The sequence below is a fragment of the Monodelphis domestica genome, chromosome 2, assembly GCF_027887165.1.
Source record: "Monodelphis domestica isolate mMonDom1 chromosome 2, mMonDom1.pri, whole genome shotgun sequence".
Classification (NCBI taxonomy): domain Eukaryota; kingdom Metazoa; phylum Chordata; class Mammalia; order Didelphimorphia; family Didelphidae; genus Monodelphis; species Monodelphis domestica.
The window spans coordinates 526,177,016-526,196,137 of NC_077228.1; the positions used below are offsets into that span (position 1 = coordinate 526,177,016).

The following is a 19,122-nucleotide window of genomic DNA, read 5'->3' on the forward strand; positions in this document are numbered from 1 at the left end:
AGGCAGTATAGACAATGAGGAAATATCAGTAATCAACACATATATATGCACCAAATGGTATAGCATCAAAATTTCTAAAGAAAAAACTAGTGGAGTTGAAGGAGGAAATAGATAGTAAAACTATACTAGTGGAAGACACGAACTTACCACTTCAAATTTAGATAAATCAAATTAAAAAATAAATAAGAAAGAGGTAAGAGATGTGAATGAAATCTTGGAAAAATTAGTTAATAGATACATGGAGAAAAATAAATAGGGACAAAAAGGAATACACCTTCTTTTCAGCAGCACATGGTACATTCACAAAGATTGACCATGTACTAGGGCATTAAAAACCTAGCCAAAAATGTATAAAAGAAGAAATAATAAATGCAACCTTTTCATATTATAATGCAATAAAAATAATAATCAGTAAGGGAACATGGAGAGGCAAATCAAAAATTAATTGGAAATTAAATAATATGATTCTCCAAAATCGGTTATAGTTAGACAAAAAATCATGGAAACAATAATTTCATTGAAGAAAATTACAATGATGAGATATCCTTTCAAAATCTAATGGATGCAGCTAAAGCAGTACTCAGAGGGAAATTTGTATCCTTGAGTTCATATATTAACAAATTAAGGAGGGCAGAGGTCAATGAATTGGACATGCAAATCAAAAAAACTTGAAAGTGAACAAATCAAAAATCCCCAGAAGAAAACTAAATTAAAGATCCTAAAAATTAAGGGAGAAATTAATAAAATCAAAAGTGAAAGAACTATTGAACTAATAAATAAGACAAGAAGCTGGTATTTTGAAAAAAAATAAATAAAATAGACAAAGTACAAGTCAATCTAATAAAAAAAGGAAAGAAGAAAACCAAATTTATGGTATCGTAGATTAAAAGGGAGATCTTACCTCCAATGAAGAGGAAATTAGGCAATCATTAAAAAATATTTTGCCCAATTATATGGCAACAAATATGGCAATCTAGGTGATATGGATGAATATTTACAAAAAATATAAATTGCCTAGATTAACAGAAGAAGAAATAAAATCAGAAAAAGAAATTGAACAAGCCATCAAATAACTCCCTAAGAAAAAATCCCCAGAGCCTGATGGATTCACAAGTGAATTCTATCAAACATTCAAAGAACAACTAATGCCAATATTATACAAACTATTTGACATAATAAGCAAAGAGGGAGTTCTACCAAATTCATTTTATGACACAAATATGGTACTGATTCCAAAGCCAGGCAGATCAAAAACAGAGAAAGAAAACTAACTATAGACCAATCTCCTTAATGAACATACATGAAAAAATCTTAAATAGAATACTAGCAAAAAGATTCCAGCAAGTCATCACAAGGGTTATTCATTATGATCAGGTGTGATTTATACTAGAAATGCAAAGATGGTTCAATATTAGGAAAACCATTCACATAACTGACCATATCAACAAGCAAACCAACAAAAATCACATGATTATCTCAATAGATACAGAAAAAGCCTTTGACAAAATACAACATTCATTCCTATTGAAAACACTCAAAAGTATAGGAATAGAAGGTCCTTTTCCTAAAAAGAATAAATAGTATTTATCTAAAACCATCAGCAAACATCATCAGCAATGGGGATAAACTAGATGCATTCCCAATAAGATCAGGAATCAAACAAGGATGTCCATTATCACCTCTATTATTTAACATTGTACTAGAAATACTAACAGTAGTAATTAGAGAAGAAAAAGGAATTGAGGGTATTAAAATTGGCAATAGGAAGACCAAGCTATCACTCTTTGCAGATGATATGATGGTTTACTTAAAGAATCCTAGAGTATCAAACAAAAAACTAGTAGAAATAATCAACAACTTTAGCAAAGTTGCAGCATACAAAATAAATCCACATAAGTCATCAGCATTTCTATATATTTCCAACACATATCAGTGGCAAGAATTAGGAAGAGAAATTCCATTTAAAATCATCCTAGATAATATAAAATACTTGGGACTCTATCTGCCAAGACAAACACAGGAACTATATGAACAAAACTACAAAACACTTTCCCACAATTAAAACTAGATCTAAACAATTGGAAAAATATTAACTGCTCATGGGTAGGATGAGCTAACATAATAAAAATGATCATCCTACCCAAATTTATTTACTTATTTAGTGCCATACCCACCAACTACCAAAAAACATTTTTACTGAATTAGAAAAAACCATAACAAAGTTCATTTGGAAGAATAAAAGATCAAGGATATCCAGGGAAATAATGGAAAAAAATGCGAAGGAAGGTAGCCTTGCAGTACCAGATCTCAAACTATGAATCTTAAAAACTACTCAGACTACATGGATAGGTAGTTTTCAGATAAAGAAATCAAAACTATTAATAAGCACATGAAGAAGTGTTTCAAATCTCTGATAATCAGAGAGATGCAAATCAAAACAACTCTGAGGTATCACCTCACACCTAGCAGATTGGCTAACATGATAGCAAAGGAAAGTAATGAATGCTGGAGGGGATGTGGCAAAGTTGGGACATTAATTCATTGCTGGTGGAGTTGTAAACTGATCCAACCATTCTGGAGGGCAATTTGGAACTATGCCCAAAGGGCGATAAAAGAAGGTCTACCCTTTGATCCAGCCATAGCACTGCTGGGTCTGTACCCCAAAGAGATAATGGAGAAAAAGACTTGTACAAGAATATTGCGCTCTTTGTGGTGGCCAAAAATTGGAAAACGAGGGGATGCCCTTCAATTGGGGAATGGCTGAACAAATTGGGGTATATGTTGGTGATGGAATACTATTGTGCAAAAAGGAATAATAAAGTCGGGGAATTCCATGGAGACTGGAACAACCTCCAGGAAGTGATGCAGAGCAAGAGAAGCAGAACCAGGAGAACATTGTACACAGAGACTAATACACTGTGGTACAATCAAATGTGTAATGGACTTCTCCAGTAGTGGCAATGCAGTGATCCTGAACAACTTGGAGGAATCTACGAGAAAGAACACTATCCACATTCAGAGGAAAAACTATGGGAGTAGAAACACAGGAGAAAAACAACTGCTTGATTACAGGGGCTGAGGGGATATGATTGGGGATATAGACTCTAAATGAACATCCTAGTGCAAACATCAACATCATGGAAATGGGTTCTGATTACACATGTAATACCTAGTAGAATTGCACATGGGCTACAGGAAGGGTGAGGGGAGGGGAGGGAGGGAGGGATAGAATATGATTCTTGTAACCAAGGAATAATGTTCTAAATTGACTAAATAAAATTAAAAAAAAAAAAAAAGACTAGAGAGCAGCTACCAGTAGTGAGGTAGTATGGTATGATGGCAGGCAATGGCTACAGAGTCAGAAGACTGACCATCATATCCCGCCTCTGCCACTTACTGGATAGTTCAACTTTGAAATATGATTGAACAGGAGTTCAAATCCAGCCTCATGCACTTACTTCCTGTAGGACCCTGGGCAAGTCACTTAATCCTGTTAGCCTCAGTTGAGTCATCTGTAAAATACACTGGAAAAGGAAAAGGCAAAACCACTGGGTATCTTTGCCAAGAAAACCCCAAATGGAGTCACAAAGAGTTGTCAGGACTGAAATGACTGAAATAACAACTCAATCTTGAAAAAGTCACCTAACCCCACTGAGTTTCCATTTATCTATAAAATCAGGAGATCAGACTGGATGGCTTCTGAGGTCCCTTCCAGTTCTAGAACTATGATCCTAAATAGGATAACAGAACTTATTAGAGATTCTTTATGCCTTTGAAATTCTTATGAAGTAATTATGAATTCTTTAAAAAAACTGCACAATGAAATGACATCATATTATCTCTTATACTGCCAAAACTCTCAAACATTTATACCCCAACAGTTAAATTAATAATAAGGCAAACCAGAAAGCCTAAAGTCAAAGGAAAAACTTTGTATTTTACTACAGTAAAAATACAACTTGAACTTTTAGAAACTAAAATTAGTTGTTAGATTTATGGTTATTCTCCTGAGGAAAGTTTGTGAACTTAAAAAATATTTTGAAAACTAGTTTTTAATTTATTTTATTTCCTTTGTAAGCCTATATTTTTTCTGCATTTGTAAACATCATTCTGAGTTTGGCACATAGACTTCATCACACTACCAAAAAATAGAGGTGACACCAAGAAGGTTAAGAAGCCCGGCCCTAAGGGGAAGTGGTCATTTAAGTAAATAGACTCAATTATCAAGAATTCTGAATTCTTTTCTTACTTGGGGTCTTCTGGTTTAATAACAGGGGCAGCAACAGAAGGAACCAAAGTCTTCTTCTTTGTCCTAGAGGATAATTCCGCTGCAGAAAGAGAGATAGACAGAAACAGAGGGAGAGAGAGAGAGAAAGAGAGAGAGAGAGAGAGAGAGAGAGAGAGAGAGAGAGAGAGAGAGAGAGAGAGAGAGAGAGAGCTGGATTAACCATCAGAGAAATACAATATCATCAGCATAATGCTTCTTCTGAGAGGGGTCAAATCTAATCTATCACAAATATATCCGTTGAACTGGTGTTTCTACACACATCACTGAAATCTTCATGATATCTATAAAACAGTTCATAAACCCTTAGTAACTACTTTTCTAAAAATCATCTTATCCCTGAACAACTTGCAGGGATCCAGGAGAAAAAAACACCATTCATAAGCAAAGGATAAACTATGGGAGTGGAAACACCGAGAAAAAGCAACTGCCTGAATACAGAGGTTGAGGGGACATGACAGAGGATAGACTCTAAATGAACACTCTAATGCAAATACTATCAACAAAGCGATGGGTTCAAATCAAGAAAACATCTAATGCCCAGTGGACTTACGCGTCGGCTATGGGGGGTGGGGGGGAGGAAAAGAAAATGATCTATGTCTTTAACGAATAATGCTTGGAAATGATCAAATAAAATATAATTTTAAAAAATCATCTTAATTGATAACTTTAATTTTCATCCCACCTTCATTTCCAAATCTGTTCCTTTCTCTTCTATTCAAAGAACCATCCCCTTGTAACAAACAATCATGTTTTCTCTAAAATAGCCACAAAACTTTAAGATTCCTTCTTTTTAATTTAATTTAACCTATTTTTTCCTGGGTAACATTTTCTGAGCCATAGAGTGAAAGAATCCAGCACTTAGTAAATGTTTGTTGATTGAGTCACGGGATCTCAAAGCTAAAATGCCTCCAGAATTATAGAACTTGATGGCAGTCAGTAGACTGCTGGACTTGCGATCAGGAAGACTCAAGTTCAAATCTTGTCTCCAAACTCATTTGTTGGATAGTCCTTAGCAAATTGCTTTCAGCCTGTCTCCTCTTCTGTAAAATGGAGCTCATTATAACACCTTTCTAACAAGCCTGTGGTGAGGATTGAATGAGATCATCTTTGTAAACTGTTTTCCAAACCCTTTATAAAACACTATATAAATACTAGCCATCATCATCGTCATTATCTTATCATTAGTCCAAACCCCTCATTTTACAGCTAAGTAAACTGAAGACCAAGAGATAAAATGACTTGTCTAGAGTTACACAGTCAGGAAGTATCAAGGCAGAATTTTTTTAACCCTTTCCTTCTTTCTTAGTAACACTTCTAAGATGGAGAATAGTAAAGGCTAGGCCATCAGGGTTAAATGACTTGCCCAGGGTCACACAGCTAGGAAGTATCTAAGGTCAGATTTGAACCCAGATCTTCCAGACTCCAGGTCTCACACTATCTACAATGCTACCTAGGCTGCTCCTCTACGCGTGATTTGAACCCAAGCCTTCTTGGCTTCATATCCATCAATCCAGGATATTTCTCAGAAACAAAAAAGCAATTCCTCTTCATTGTTTTCACAGCTAACAGGCAGAGAAATTAAAACCAAATCAAAAATCACTCTTCTTGAGAAAAGAAATATATTCTCCATCTTTGTATTCATAGTGCCTTACTCATAGTATCTCAATTAATCAAAAAACATTTATTAAATGCCTACAATATGCTAAGGACTGTTCTAAGCCCTGGGAATCAAAAAAAGGCAAAAAATAATCCCTGCCCTCAAAGAGGTGACAATCTAATGAAGGAGACACCAAGCAAATGAATATGTATGTAGAAAAGAGGTATAGTCAGGATAATTATTCATTAACAGGGAAGGCACCTGTGCCTTGTCTTGCCCTTAGGAAACAGCAGAAAGGTACATTGGACTTGGGGCCAGAAGATCTAAATTCAAGTTCCGGCTCTACCTCATCTGAAGACACTAACCTAAGCAATTCCAATGAGGAAAATGAAAGGAGACCTATCTTAAGAGTCCTGTTTAAAGATACAGAGAATGTAACTGTCTTCTTGGATTTTTAAAGCTGTGTAGAAAAGAGGAAAATAGCATGTAAAAGAGTGGTATGATTCTATGAAGCGGTATTAGGAATACTCCGACTGAAAATAAGCTAAAGTTGGGAATGCTAAAGGCAGTGGGGAAGTACCAGGATGCCAAAGAAAGGGCAAATTGGACTTTGGTGTCACAGGACTTGGGGGCAAGTCCTCTCCCCATTCTGGGCTTCAATCTCTTAATAACTAAAGCAATAGATGGCCTCTACTTCCTTCCACTTCTAAGTCTATCCTAATAAAAAAGATGCTTTGTTTTGTTTTTTAATCCATGGAAGGAAAATCAACAGAGGGAAGGCAGAACTGTCCAAATTTTCAGGGAACTTCCTGAGAAAATGAAGAACACCTGGAATGGCCAGAGGGAGAAAGTCTGTATGTTTTAAGTAAAGCATCACTGCACCTTTTCTCTTTCAGGCATTATGAAAGCCCTCTTGCTCCTAGTTCACTCTCCAATTTGGCTTTGCAAATTACCAAACCTCTGATTAATCCTTGAGGCACCCGACATAACTCTCTGTTACTATTTCAAAGGGCCTCTCAGAACCCAAGGGTTCAAAACAGTTTTGTTTCTAAAAACACTTTCCATTCCCTTGAGTAGAAAATAGCTAGCAATGAGATTTAAAAGAAATTCAGAGAATAAAAGCTGTCAGAAGGTTAGACTTCATGATCTCAGGAACTTTCTGCCTAAAAACTGCTTTTATATATCCCTCTTAGTAGTTTACTCTCAGCTTCCCCATTCCATCAATGTCTTGGCCCACAACAGGAGAGAAATGGGATTTAGTGAAAGGAGTAATAGCTTCAAAATCAGAGGAACTGGTTTTTTCTGTGTTGTCTCTGACCTTGGGCAAGGTACTTCAGCTCCCTGGACCTCAGTTTTCCCATCTATAAAATGAGGGATTTCTTCCAGCTTTAAGGTCTATGAGCCTATGCCTACATAGATTGCTTCTAAGTCCCCTTCTTCTAAACCTATGAGTCTATTCAGCTCTTATGTTGCTTTTGTTTTCTCTGCCAAAGAAAATGATCTTTAGAATGAAGAAGAAAATAAAAGTGATTATTAGAGAGTGGAAGCCCAAGATAAGCAAGCAGATAAAAAAAAAAGAGTTCTAGCTGCCTTGGATGCATTAGGTCACCAAGGCAGAGGGATTACATTACAAGGCATTGAGAGAGCCTGTGGGGAAGGAGGTATTAATGAGTAATCATTAGTGGATCTCTAAACAAATGAACAATGAAAGAGATAAGAGACAGAACTGGAGAGGGGTGAGTGTTGTCCCAATTTTCAAAAAGAGAAAGGAAGTCTAAGCTCAAAAAAATATAGACTGGAAAATCTGACTTTGGTTCCTCACCAAGTTCAGGGCATCTCATTATTAAAGGGATGGTTCCTCAGTCTTTAGAAACAGAAACAATGATCACTAGGAGCCAGCAAGACTTCATCCAAAACAAAGTGGCAGACAAACTGTATGTCCTTTTACTAGACTAGAAAAGTGGAGAAATGCTATGAACATCATTTTAGCCCCTTCATGAAGTCTCTCAGACTAGTCTTGTCAGACAAAATTAAGAAAGGAGGGCTAAGATAACTAGCAGGCTCAGTGATTAGGCAGACTCAGAATTAGTTTAATGACTATACCCAAAGCCTGATTCTTAGTGAATTAATGTCACCTTGGAGGGAGGCCTCTAGTAGAAAGCTAGTCTTGGTCCTATACTATTTAACATTTTTTTTAAACCCTTACCTTCCGTCTTGGAGTCAATACTGTGTATTGGCTCCAAGGCAGAAAAGTGGTAAGGACTAGGCAATGGGGGTCAAGTGACTTGCCCAGGGTCACACAACTTGGAAGTGTCTGAGGTCACTATTTAACATTTTATCAACAACTTGAAACAAACACCAAATGCAAATTATATTAACCTTGTAAACTTAGCATATTGGACAACAGAGTCATAATCCAGAAAAATCTCAGTAGATGATAGCAATGGACCAAATTCTACATGATTTAACTTAATAGAGCTATTATTATTTGGAGCATACACTATAGAGTAATGATGCCTGAAGTCTCATTTCCCTGAACCAGATAAGGCCCAACACCCATAGGCCATTAATGAAGTGGACCAAAAGTGGGCACATCTTCTTGAGCTCTTCCCACAGGAGTACTCATGTATTCTGTGTATTAGTCCACAAATGCTTGTGGTTATCTTTGGGGAAAAAAATTAATTCTTGAGAGCCAGGTCTAGAGATGGGAGGCCCTGGGTTCAAATCTGACCTCAGACACTTCCTAGCTGTGTGACCCTGGGCAAACCATTTAACCCCCATTGCCTAGCCTTTACCACTCTTCTGCTTTGGAACCAACATGCAATATTGATTCCAGGACAGAAGGTGAAGGTTTACAAAAAGTAATACAACTAAAATAGACCTCCACTTGGGTTCAAATCATCAATACTACAAAGAGATGGTGAGGGATATCTGGCTAGACAATAGTTCAAGTAGAAAAGGCCTGGGCATCTTAAGAAGGGGGAGCCAATAGCATAACAGCACAGAAGTTCATGCAGTCTTAGACAAGACTGAAAAAGACAACTAGAACTAAGTGAAAAAAGAGTTTCCCCTAGACTCTATCCCAGTCAGACCACATCTGGAGAATACTGCGTTGATTTATGACCACCACATTCAGTAAGAATGCTAGCAGACTGGGACATATCCAGAGGAGACAACCAGGAACCAGTCATCCTCCCCTTCTTAGAAGGGCAGGACTTGATATTACAAAAGAAAGAGTTATTTAAGTTGTACAAAGAATGTGGCTGATTTCTAGAAACAAGCCCTAAGCATGAAACAACTGGGATTGCCTATGAAGCCAAAGATCTCAAGAGTATCATTATAAGGTAATCAAATCCAGGGTCATATGAATTTTTCAAAGCAAGAATTAGGCTCATTTTTTAAGAACCAGCTGAGCCCAATTGGATTGGGATGGCTCTAACAGCTGCCAGAGATGTTATTATTCTAATTCCTTGTAATCTTTTTTCTTCTATTATACAGTTTGGTTTCCAAGGTAAGACATCTGTTTCTCTGGGAATGGATATTTTTCACCTGAGAGTCAATTTCTGTTTAGCAAGCATGAAAGCTGAACACGGAAAATGTATTCCAAAGCATGAAGATGTCATCTTCTGGTTTACAAATTAATTATGTGTTTATGAAGACTTTTACACCTTCTTGGTTTTTCCTTCTGGACTTTAGCATTCCCAGATGATGATGCCATCCTCTCCTGAGGTGGAATGACTCTGTCAAGGGCAGTCCCTCGGACACTGGAATAAATAAATTTCAGCCCACTCAAAAAAGCTCCAGACTCTGATGTAAGAGAGGTGGCTTTTGCAATAGAGCTCAGATGGAAAGGTAAATCCAAGGGAAAAGTACACCCTAATCAGGCTGCCAACTTGGTGTCTTCTGAATTTACTGACTTCACACAAAGCTGAGCCAGCCTGGGACTTAGAATAGCATACAGAAGTTGAGTTATGCCATGCCAGGAAGTCACGGAAGCCTGGAGACATCCAGGTGCTGTGTTTCCAGGGCTCAGAGCTAACTGTAAAACTTAGGCTAGGTCTAAGTTGTCTAAAGTAATCCTGGAGGTTCTGCCCAGTGGAGACTAGAGCCTCAAAGTGGGATTCTAAGCCAATTACAGCTTTAGTAGAAAAGAAAAGGCTAATGCTAAATTTGGGGAGGCGAGAGGTGAAGTAAAACAAAGTTTTTAATATAAGGGGAATAGAGAAGCCAAAAGATAAAAACCTTTTCTAGTTTAAATAGTATGGATAACAGATTGTAACATGTTAACATATCTATGTCCTATTATATTTTTATTTACACTGCTAAATATTTTCCAAATACACTTTCATCTGGTATCTGCCCACAACCAACCTCTGGCCAAGAGGACAGAAAGCTTAAAAGTCTTGCCCCGGGTCACCTAGCCCATGTATGTTAAAGGCAAGACTCGAACCCAGCTCTTCCTGGCTCTGAATCCCAGCTTGCAATGACCACATGGCCTCTCAAGTGGGATACCTTTTCCCATCATGGTTCCCTAGGACACAAGGGTTAGAGTAACTTTCAGTGCCAGGGTCTGGTTTTTACTCACCCTTCTTGGACATCAGCAGTAATTTCCGATCCCACTGTTCCTCTTTTGCCAGGACAGCTCTGCGGAGTCGGGAGCCCATGTATTCTAAGAACTTTTTACGCATCACCAGTGTTTCCCGCTCAAGTGTGGTCAACGAGTGTAATGGAGTGTGTGCTAACCTCCTATCCTGCAGTGCACAAAGATTCGTTACTCTACAGTGATGAGATTCCAGAGATGAAAACCAAGGAGAAACAAAGAGCATCTCCTGTGCTGACCCTCCTCCATCTTTCTTAGTCTAGACAAGGAGGAAGAGAGCCCGCACCTGTGCCATAATACCCAGGGAAGGTTTCTACTCTCTTCCCCAGAGTCTGCAGAAAGAAAAAAGAAACTGAGGGACACCAAAGAGAGACTGAGCAGACTCCAGCCATGGAGAGGCACAGCTCCTCCCGAAAGGGGGGCTACCTGGGATTCAAGGGTGTACCTGGAAGAATTTGAAGTATGCGTAATCCACAGCCGTTCCCACAGCTGTTTTGTCTCCTTGGACCAGTTTAACTGGAAGCAGGATGTCAGCCCCAAACTGGATGAGTCTGTCCACCTGCAAAGGCCAAAGTCTTCATCAAAGTAAAACCTCTGTGGGCAATCATGAAGTCATTTCACCCATTCCCCCTTTCTTTGCTGAGACAGTGGAGCCCTGTAGACATAGGTAGGATTAGTATGATTTTCCATATGTTGAGTCGTTTTGTGAACCATTCCTCCTGCACTCCCTTTTTTTTATTTTTTATAATGAATAGTTTTCTGGGAGGAATGGGGGAAAGATACCTTAGGGCATGTAGAAAATGTAAAAACAAAAAAATAACAATGAACAACTAACCAATGATGATAATAAAAATGAAGTCACTTGGGATTCTCGAAATTACCATTGAAAGGAAAAAACGGGGAACAGCTGGGTAGCACCATTGGCTAGAGCATCAGATGTGGCATTCAAATCTGGCCTCAGTTGCTTCCTAGCTGGGTGACCCTGGGCAAGTCACTTAACTCCGATTGCCAAGCCTTTACTGCTCTTCTATCTTAGAACTGATACCAAGACAGAAAAGAAGAGAAGGGAAGAGAAGACAAGAGAAATAAGGCAAGGGATCAAACATGGGGTGGTTTGTCCACCAAAAGAAAATGCTGTCGGTGTTGAGCCATTTCAACTCTATTTGAGCCCATTTGGAGTTTTCTTAGCAACGATGCTTTTCCTTGACATTTCCTTTTCCAGCTCATTTTACAGATGAGGAAACTGAGGCAAACAGGATTAAGTAACTTGCTCAGAGTCACACAGCTAATAACAGAAACTAGGACCAGGAAAAATGACTGCACACAGAATTTGCTTCTCTAGCCATTGTCTAGCCAAAGAACATACAAACGACCAGTGTGGAAACTATGACATCTGGGAAATTGATGACTGCTGAAATTGATACACATTCCCACTGCTTTTCCCCTTTGTTGGATCTTGAATCTAGAGCTGGAGAGGTCCCCAAAGGCAACCCCTCGCTAAGAGCTAGCATTTCTCTAACACTCTGAGGCTCAGGAAGGCTTTACTTACATGAGTTAGCTCATTTGATCCTCACAGCTACCTTGTGAGGTATATGCCAGCGTTATTTTCATCTTATTATTGGTGAGGACCCTGAGACTAAGAGGGATTCAAATGAACCCTTGCAGGGGTTAAACAGCTCATAAGTGACTGAGGGAAGATTTGAACTCTGGACTCCCAGGTCTAACATCTGATCCCCATCTACAGCTGACTGCCTCCTAACAGACACAGAACTCAGGTCAAAGGATTAAGCCCTAGGGTCTCTGACTCCAGAAGCAATGTCTTCCCAAATACCAGCTCCCCATCTTAGGGAAGCCGAGCCCTGCATCGTGTGATACCGGTGAAGTAACAGCTCTTGAGGAATCCCTTCCGTCATGGTGGCTGTTCTCAGACAATGAGCATCATTTCAACAATCGGGTCCTTTTCATGATAGTGAATGTACTACTCGCTGGCAACGCTGTTATCTACCTACACCCAAAGAAATGCTTAAGGAAAAATGGAACTAAATGATGATTAAATGCTCTGAGTATTTAAGCCCAAAGGAGGGAAAACAGCCACGCTTCCTTTCAGCCCCTCAAAGGCAGTTTCAGGCAGAAGACCCAATAAATGAGGCAGATGGGGTGGCCTCTAAGAAAGAAGTGCTGGATCCAAGGTCATGAATCTCCCGATGCCCCATTCGGCTGTCTGAGACTATCCATCGCAGCTCAGGCACGCCTCTACACTGGTCCAGGGAATTTCTCCGAAGGGCATTCACTCCCAGGCCAGGGAAATCCCAGAAACAATCTCAACTAGAATGGGAGCGCCTTGAAAGCATGGAACAGCTCCTCATGGGCCCTCCAGCCCTTAATGTAGTCTCTGGCAAGTCGTGTGTGCTTAGTAAATGCTCTTTGGCTCTGCTCACTGCTGCCTTATTTTTCTGTGTGTTCTCTCTAAGCTCAGCCTCGTGTAAGTGCTTTAAATGTCCTGGTATCTCTTGTTTGCCCATCATACATCGCACACCACATCCCTCCCTCTCAGCCCCTTTGAGAAATGGCACTCGGACTTTGGGGATGCATCGTGCAATGCCAGATTCTTTCAATACGTTGGTTAGTTCTTTGCACACTGCTTTCCCCTCTTCCTTCTTTATTATAAGGGATAGATTTCTGGGAGAGGACAGGCATGAGGAACATAAGGAGCTCTCTGGCTTCTTCTGTCTCTTCTCGGGGGCCAAGCGTGGTCATTACGATTTCACAGCATCCTTTTTTTTCATTGTTGTGTTGTGGACTGTTTCGTGCCACAGTTCCTCATGAGTAAAAGTCTGCTGTTCTACTGTCAGATTAACCTCCCTACAGGACCCTTAGAGGGTCACATTTAATGTGATTTTTGATGGAATAGATTGAATAGTTTGGCTACTTTACATTTTTTAAGGGAATAAAAATGACAGAAAAGATAAACCAATTCATCTCCTTTCACAATTTCATCATGGAAAAAAATAAGGAGCTGACACAGATCCCACCATGGACCCCGGAACAGATAAAAATGAAGAATCACTTTAATTGCCACAAGAAATCGCTATAGGATGGAAAATGACTTTCCACATTTCATAAATCAAGTCCCTACCAAAGGCAAAACCACACAGAGAGCTTACCAAAGCAATTTTACCATCCACACTCCTTTTCTGCTCAAATGAAAGGTTGGCCGCAGCACAAAGAGCACTGCCTACCCCTTTAGTTAAGGGTAGATTTGGGTCTGCTCCCCGGAGGAGAAGTTCGTGCACTGCCTGCAAAAAAACACAAGCACTGAATATCTGGAGCAAAGTCAATCAAGTGATACAAACAGCTTTAGGGGGTGCTAAAAACAATCATCAAGATTTATACTCTCGCTGAAACTACTATGTATCACACGGAAGATCTAAGAGTGTTTCTAATACATCTTATTTTGTGTACAACACAGGAGGACCTCGTTTTACATGACCAAGACATTCCCAAGTCTCTTCAGGCAAGTTGAAAACTGGGTAGGATAGCGAACCCCATTATCTAATAAGTATTTCTTATACAAACATACGTGGGCACTTTATGGCATTTCTCAGGCTTTTCAGGGCTCCCAGCATCACTACTCTTGTACTTGGGGACCGTTATTAATGACTAAACAGTGTTAATGAAACAGACAGGACACAAGCCGTTACAAGAGAGAACTCTAGTAAAGACTGATGGGATTGTTTGGGAAAAAGCAATCTAATGACTGACTGGGTGAACTGCTGACAGACCTCATGAGGCTTGGGGAAATGGCTCATATTTAGTGTGTAATTAACATTTTTATTTTACGTTATTTTTCTGCCTCCCTTTTTTCGGTTGCCAATTGTGTACATCTGAATTCTCGTGCATGTTGAATTCACATAAAATGAAGTCCTGCTGTAATGGGCTGATCCATCCCCAATCAATGGGCATCTTCTTCGTTTCCAGGTACTTGCTACCACAAAAAGAGCTGCTGTAAATGTTTTGGTGTATATAGAACCCTTCTTTTTGTCAGTGACCTCCTTGGAGAGCCTAGCAGAAGAATCTCTGTCGGGGCCAAAGGGTATGAGCATTTTAGTCACTTTTTTGGCATAATTCCCATTTGTTTTCCAGAATGTTTGATCCCATTCTCAACTCCAAGAGTGTATGTATTACTGCATCCATCTTTCCACATCTTCTCCAGATCTCATTTTTTGTCATTAGCCAAACACTTTAAGTAGAATGACCATATGAAAATACTTTTTAGCACAGATTCAGCTTAGACACCTACTGAGAAGAATTTTAGATTTAGAGGCAAAGGACTTGGGTTTGAAGTGCAACCACTTCATTTCTCTGGGCCTCAACTTCCTTATCTGTAAAATAGAGGGGAATGGAGAGGGTGCAGATGCCCTCTAAGATTACTCCCAGCTCTAAATCTATGATTTATGATATTAATTTTTGTTTTACTTTATCAATCGATACCACAATCAACTCTAATATTTTAATATTAAATATCCACTAAACTTCCCTGTAGTGGTCCCTAGGACCATTTTTTCTAGCAATCTTCTGTTGTTCAACCATTTCGATTGTGTCCAACTCTTTGTCATCCCATCTGGGGTTTTCTTGACCAAGATACTGGAATGGTTGGCCATTTCCTTCTCAAGCTCATTTGACAGATGAGGAAAATGAAGCCAACAGGGTGAAGTGACTTGCCCAGGGTTATACAGCTAGGAAGTACCTGAGATCAAATTTGAACTCAGATCTTCCTAAATTACAGGTGTAACAGTTCTCTGTACAATACCAGATCCTGTGGCCATCATCTGCCTACAAAAAGAGATGGTACAAAGACAAAAACAATAGGATTGAAATAGAGGAAGGGAGAAAGGGAAGGAGAGAGAGGAGGAGGAAGGGAGGAATAAAGTGAGGGAGGGGAATAGGGAGAAAGGAAGGGAGAGGAAAGGGAGAGGAGGGAGGAGGGGGAAGAAAAGAATGGGAAGAGAAAGGAAAGAAAGGGAGGAAATAAGAGAGGGAGGGGAATAGGGAGAGAGGAAAGGAGAGGAAGGGGAAGGAAAGAAGAGAAAGAGAAAGGAAAAAAATAAGAGAGGAAAGGGAATAGGGAGAGAGGAAAGGAGAGGAAGGGGAAGGAAAGTAGAAAGGAAAGAAAGGGAGGAAATAAGATAGGGAAGGGAATAAGGAGAGAGGGAGGGAGGGAAGAAGAATTACATTTCTACTATGACCTGAGCACTCTGTTAAGTACTTTGCAAATATCTCATTCGATCCTGCAGTTGGATAATATTTGTAAAGAACTTAGCACAATGCTTGGTATTCAGTGGTGCTATATAAATGTTTATTTCCTTCATTCCTTTCTTTTTAAGCCTTTGTTATAAGACTCACTGAATAGGGCAGATAGAAATGATCTATTCAGATATTAAGATTATATAAAAATGAAAACTCAGTAAAATAAGACTTTAAAAAGAAAAAAATAAGTAGGCCCACCTGGTTACTATATTAAAAACAATAATATATCTTTTGTTCTGGGTCTAATAATAAGCTGGCATTTATATAGTGCTTAACGGTTTGCAAAGCTCTTTTACATATTATTGGTTTGCAAAGCTCTTTTACATATTATTTCATTAGAAAAAGAAATTGCTGTGTTGGGGGAAATCCAAGGCACATGCAAACTTCTGGCCCTCAGAGAAGCTAATGTGTGTCCCCAAAAAGCATCTGTGAGAGAAAAAAAAATACTCTAAGACAAAGAGTCAGTTCAAGTCTGGTGGATGGTACAACTGCAGGAAGAAAGATATGAGTAGAAAAGACGAAAGGGTCATGGAAAAAATCCACTGAAGGGAGGCAGGTTGGGATACTTGCAAGGCTGCACCAACTCTGGTGTTAGAGGTTCCAGCTTCAGATCTCCTCTCTGACACTACCTGCCTATATTTGGATAAGTCATTTGATCTGCTGAGTCTCCATTTCCTCATCTGCAGAACTGAGAGGATTGGACTTGGTAGCTACCTAGGAGGTCTCTTCCAGCTTTCAATCTCAAACTGCAGAGGCAAAACCCACCTTCACAGGGATTCCCAACCTGATAAACATGCCAAGCCCCTTCTAGGGTGACCATCTGACCCCAACGCATCTTAAGGCTTGTTTATACATTGCCATGGTTGTGCCACCAACATAAAACAAGCCAGCATTCTCCCCAGCCCAAAATCAAGTCCCAACTTTTGTCTCTTGGTATAGAAGTCAATACTTAAACTGTTGAGGAGAGAACGAAGGAGAAAGCGCCCAAAAGAGAGAGTGAAAATGCTTACCAGATCGTTCCCACTGGCAATAGACAAGGAGAGTGGAGAATGGCCACTCCACAAGGTATTGGGATCCGCTTTATGAATTAGCAGGAGACGTACGATTTCCCTTACATACTGGAGGAAAGGAAAGGATTAGCTTCAAGAAAAGTTGCTCATTTACATTTATTAAAACATAAATTCTTCTCCCTAAAATTACTGAGAGATGAGGAGTGGATCCCTCGGGATGCTAAAACCTTCTGACAGAGATGGCAAAGCACTCATCCTTATCAGAAGAGAAGCACAAAGATGCATAAGCAACATAAACTAAGGTCTAAAGTTTGTTTCGAAAGAAGCCAAACAGGCCTGAATTTTCCAATATCAGGGCTTCAAGTTATCATTAATCCAGAAAATTGCATGAACAAATAAACAGCAACAACAACAAAGGTTAAAGGCAGCCCAGGACAAAAAATTCTGAAAACCTCTAAATCTCAGATGAGCCAACCACTAGATGTAACCCATGAGGGCTGCCATCATGAAAGTATGAGAAATTAAAGTCGCATGTTCAGTGAAGCACTCCCCTGGAACAACGGAAGGACATTGTCCCCGACAGAGAAGGAAAAGATAAATATCAAAAACAGCATTCTTGAACAAGTCCTAAGCAACTGGTCAAGAAATAAACCCATTTTATTTTTCTATTCAACTCCTTTATTTCCTTGAAATTCAGAGGACCACAAACAAATGGATTCAAAGCTAGAAGGTCATGGAGTCCAACCTCATTCATTTTACAGATTTAGAAACTGAGGCTCAGGAAGGTTAAGCAATTTACATAGGATTAAGTATCTAAGGCAGAATTTGAACTCTGTTCTTTATGACTCTATACCCAGTGCTCTGTCTACTGTACCACACTGCCTTTCATTGAATCATAGCAGTTCATAGTGGGAAGAGAACTCAAAGGTCAATAAGTCTAGCCCATTCCCAAGCAGGATTCCTCGACAAGAAATCATTCAGTTCATATTTGAAAGTCTTCAGTGTGTGGCATCCTCCTCACAAGGAAGCCCTTTCCACTTTGGGATAGTGGGATAGTTTGAGTAGGAAATTTTTCTTATAATTTTTATAGAATATATGATCTTATATAAATTTCCTTATATAATTTTCCTTTCCAGAACTGAAATCTGCAACTCTATAGCTCTCATCTATTCTAATTAAGACCTAATCAACTTAAATATTGTAGATTCCATTCTCTTCCTTTTTTTTTTTTTGAAACCTGGTGCAATTTTGCCTTGTTCATCACAAATACTATTTCTCCCATTCTCAGATCTTTTGACATTTCCTGACAGTTGCTCAGCAATCATATCTGCCAATTCTTTGAATACCTAAGAATATATATTGTTCACCTTGGGCGGGGGGGATGACCTGAACTTATCAAGAAAAGCTTCAGATCCTCTTACTAACTCGCTTGTCTAGAATATCAACTCTTTATTAGCAATATGTTCAATGTTCTCTCCTTCCCAGTCCAGAGGTCATTCCCGTTGGCTGAGAAACCAGAAAGAAAACAAGGATTGAGCAGTTCTGCCATATCTCCACTGGAGATTCCCATTCAACCCATTTGTACTGAAAAGTAGTTTGCATTCTCCTCTTTTCTCCAATATGGCTTGTAAGAAACTACTGTCATCCTTATCCTTCCTTGATGGCTTCTGCTCATTCTAAGACTCATCAGTCTTGACCCTGTTCAAAACTCCATGACCTGTCCTTGGTTCTCTCTTGTACACAGAGCATCTGCATCAGTCTATTCTGACAAAATTCCTTTGGTGGATTCAGAATTTCATCTCTCTTTGGATGGCCTTCCCAATGGAATTTTAGCCTAGGATCCTGTCTATATTTTGTCTGACCTCTATGAAATTGGTTTTCCCTAAATCGAACAATATTCATGCCACATTATGCATGTGATTTGTTTCTCCTTTTCTACAATGAAATAGTCACTTCTTTGCAGAATTCTCAGCATTTTCCAACCCAGAAACCCATTCCTCCCTGTTTATAAGAATCAAATGGAGAATAGTTTCCCCTGTTCCATTCCTCCACCTTTTGAAGAATGAAACCAGAGATATGCTCTAGTTGAGTTTTCAGTGTGAGCCTCAGGTAGCAGTAAATTCTACAAATGTTGATTACCACTAGTCTACCCTCATCCCCACCATCTAATCTTTATACTATGAAGGAGGTCAAACTGGCCCTTTTTCCAACCTTTTGCTTACATCTTAGAATCAATACTGTGTGTTGGTTCTAAGGCAGAAGAGTGGTAAGGGCTAGGCAATGGGAGTTAAGTGACTTGCACAGGGTCACACATCTAGGA

General features: G+C 39.3%; 1 protein-coding gene across 10 annotated transcripts in view; it reads right to left on the bottom strand.

The window, feature by feature from the left end:
* The window catches only part of ANKMY1 (ankyrin repeat and MYND domain containing 1), a 134,503-nt gene that overhangs the window by 43,255 nt on the left and 72,126 nt on the right, over positions 1–19,122 (bottom strand). For 9 of the 10 annotated variants that reach the window (XM_056819822.1, XM_056819821.1, XM_056819816.1 and 6 more), the window contains 5 exons: positions 16,803–16,910; positions 13,650–13,781; positions 10,931–11,044; positions 10,471–10,636; positions 4,250–4,328 (listed from right to left, as the gene is read on the bottom strand). In XM_056819822.1, the coding sequence (XP_056675800.1) occupies positions 4,250–4,328; positions 10,471–10,636; positions 10,931–11,044; positions 13,650–13,781; positions 16,803–16,910 (599 nt within the window). The remainder of the gene's footprint in view (positions 1–4,249; positions 4,329–10,470; positions 10,637–10,930; positions 11,045–13,649; positions 13,782–16,802; positions 16,911–19,122) is intronic. The other variant, XM_056819820.1, reaches the window with a different exon arrangement.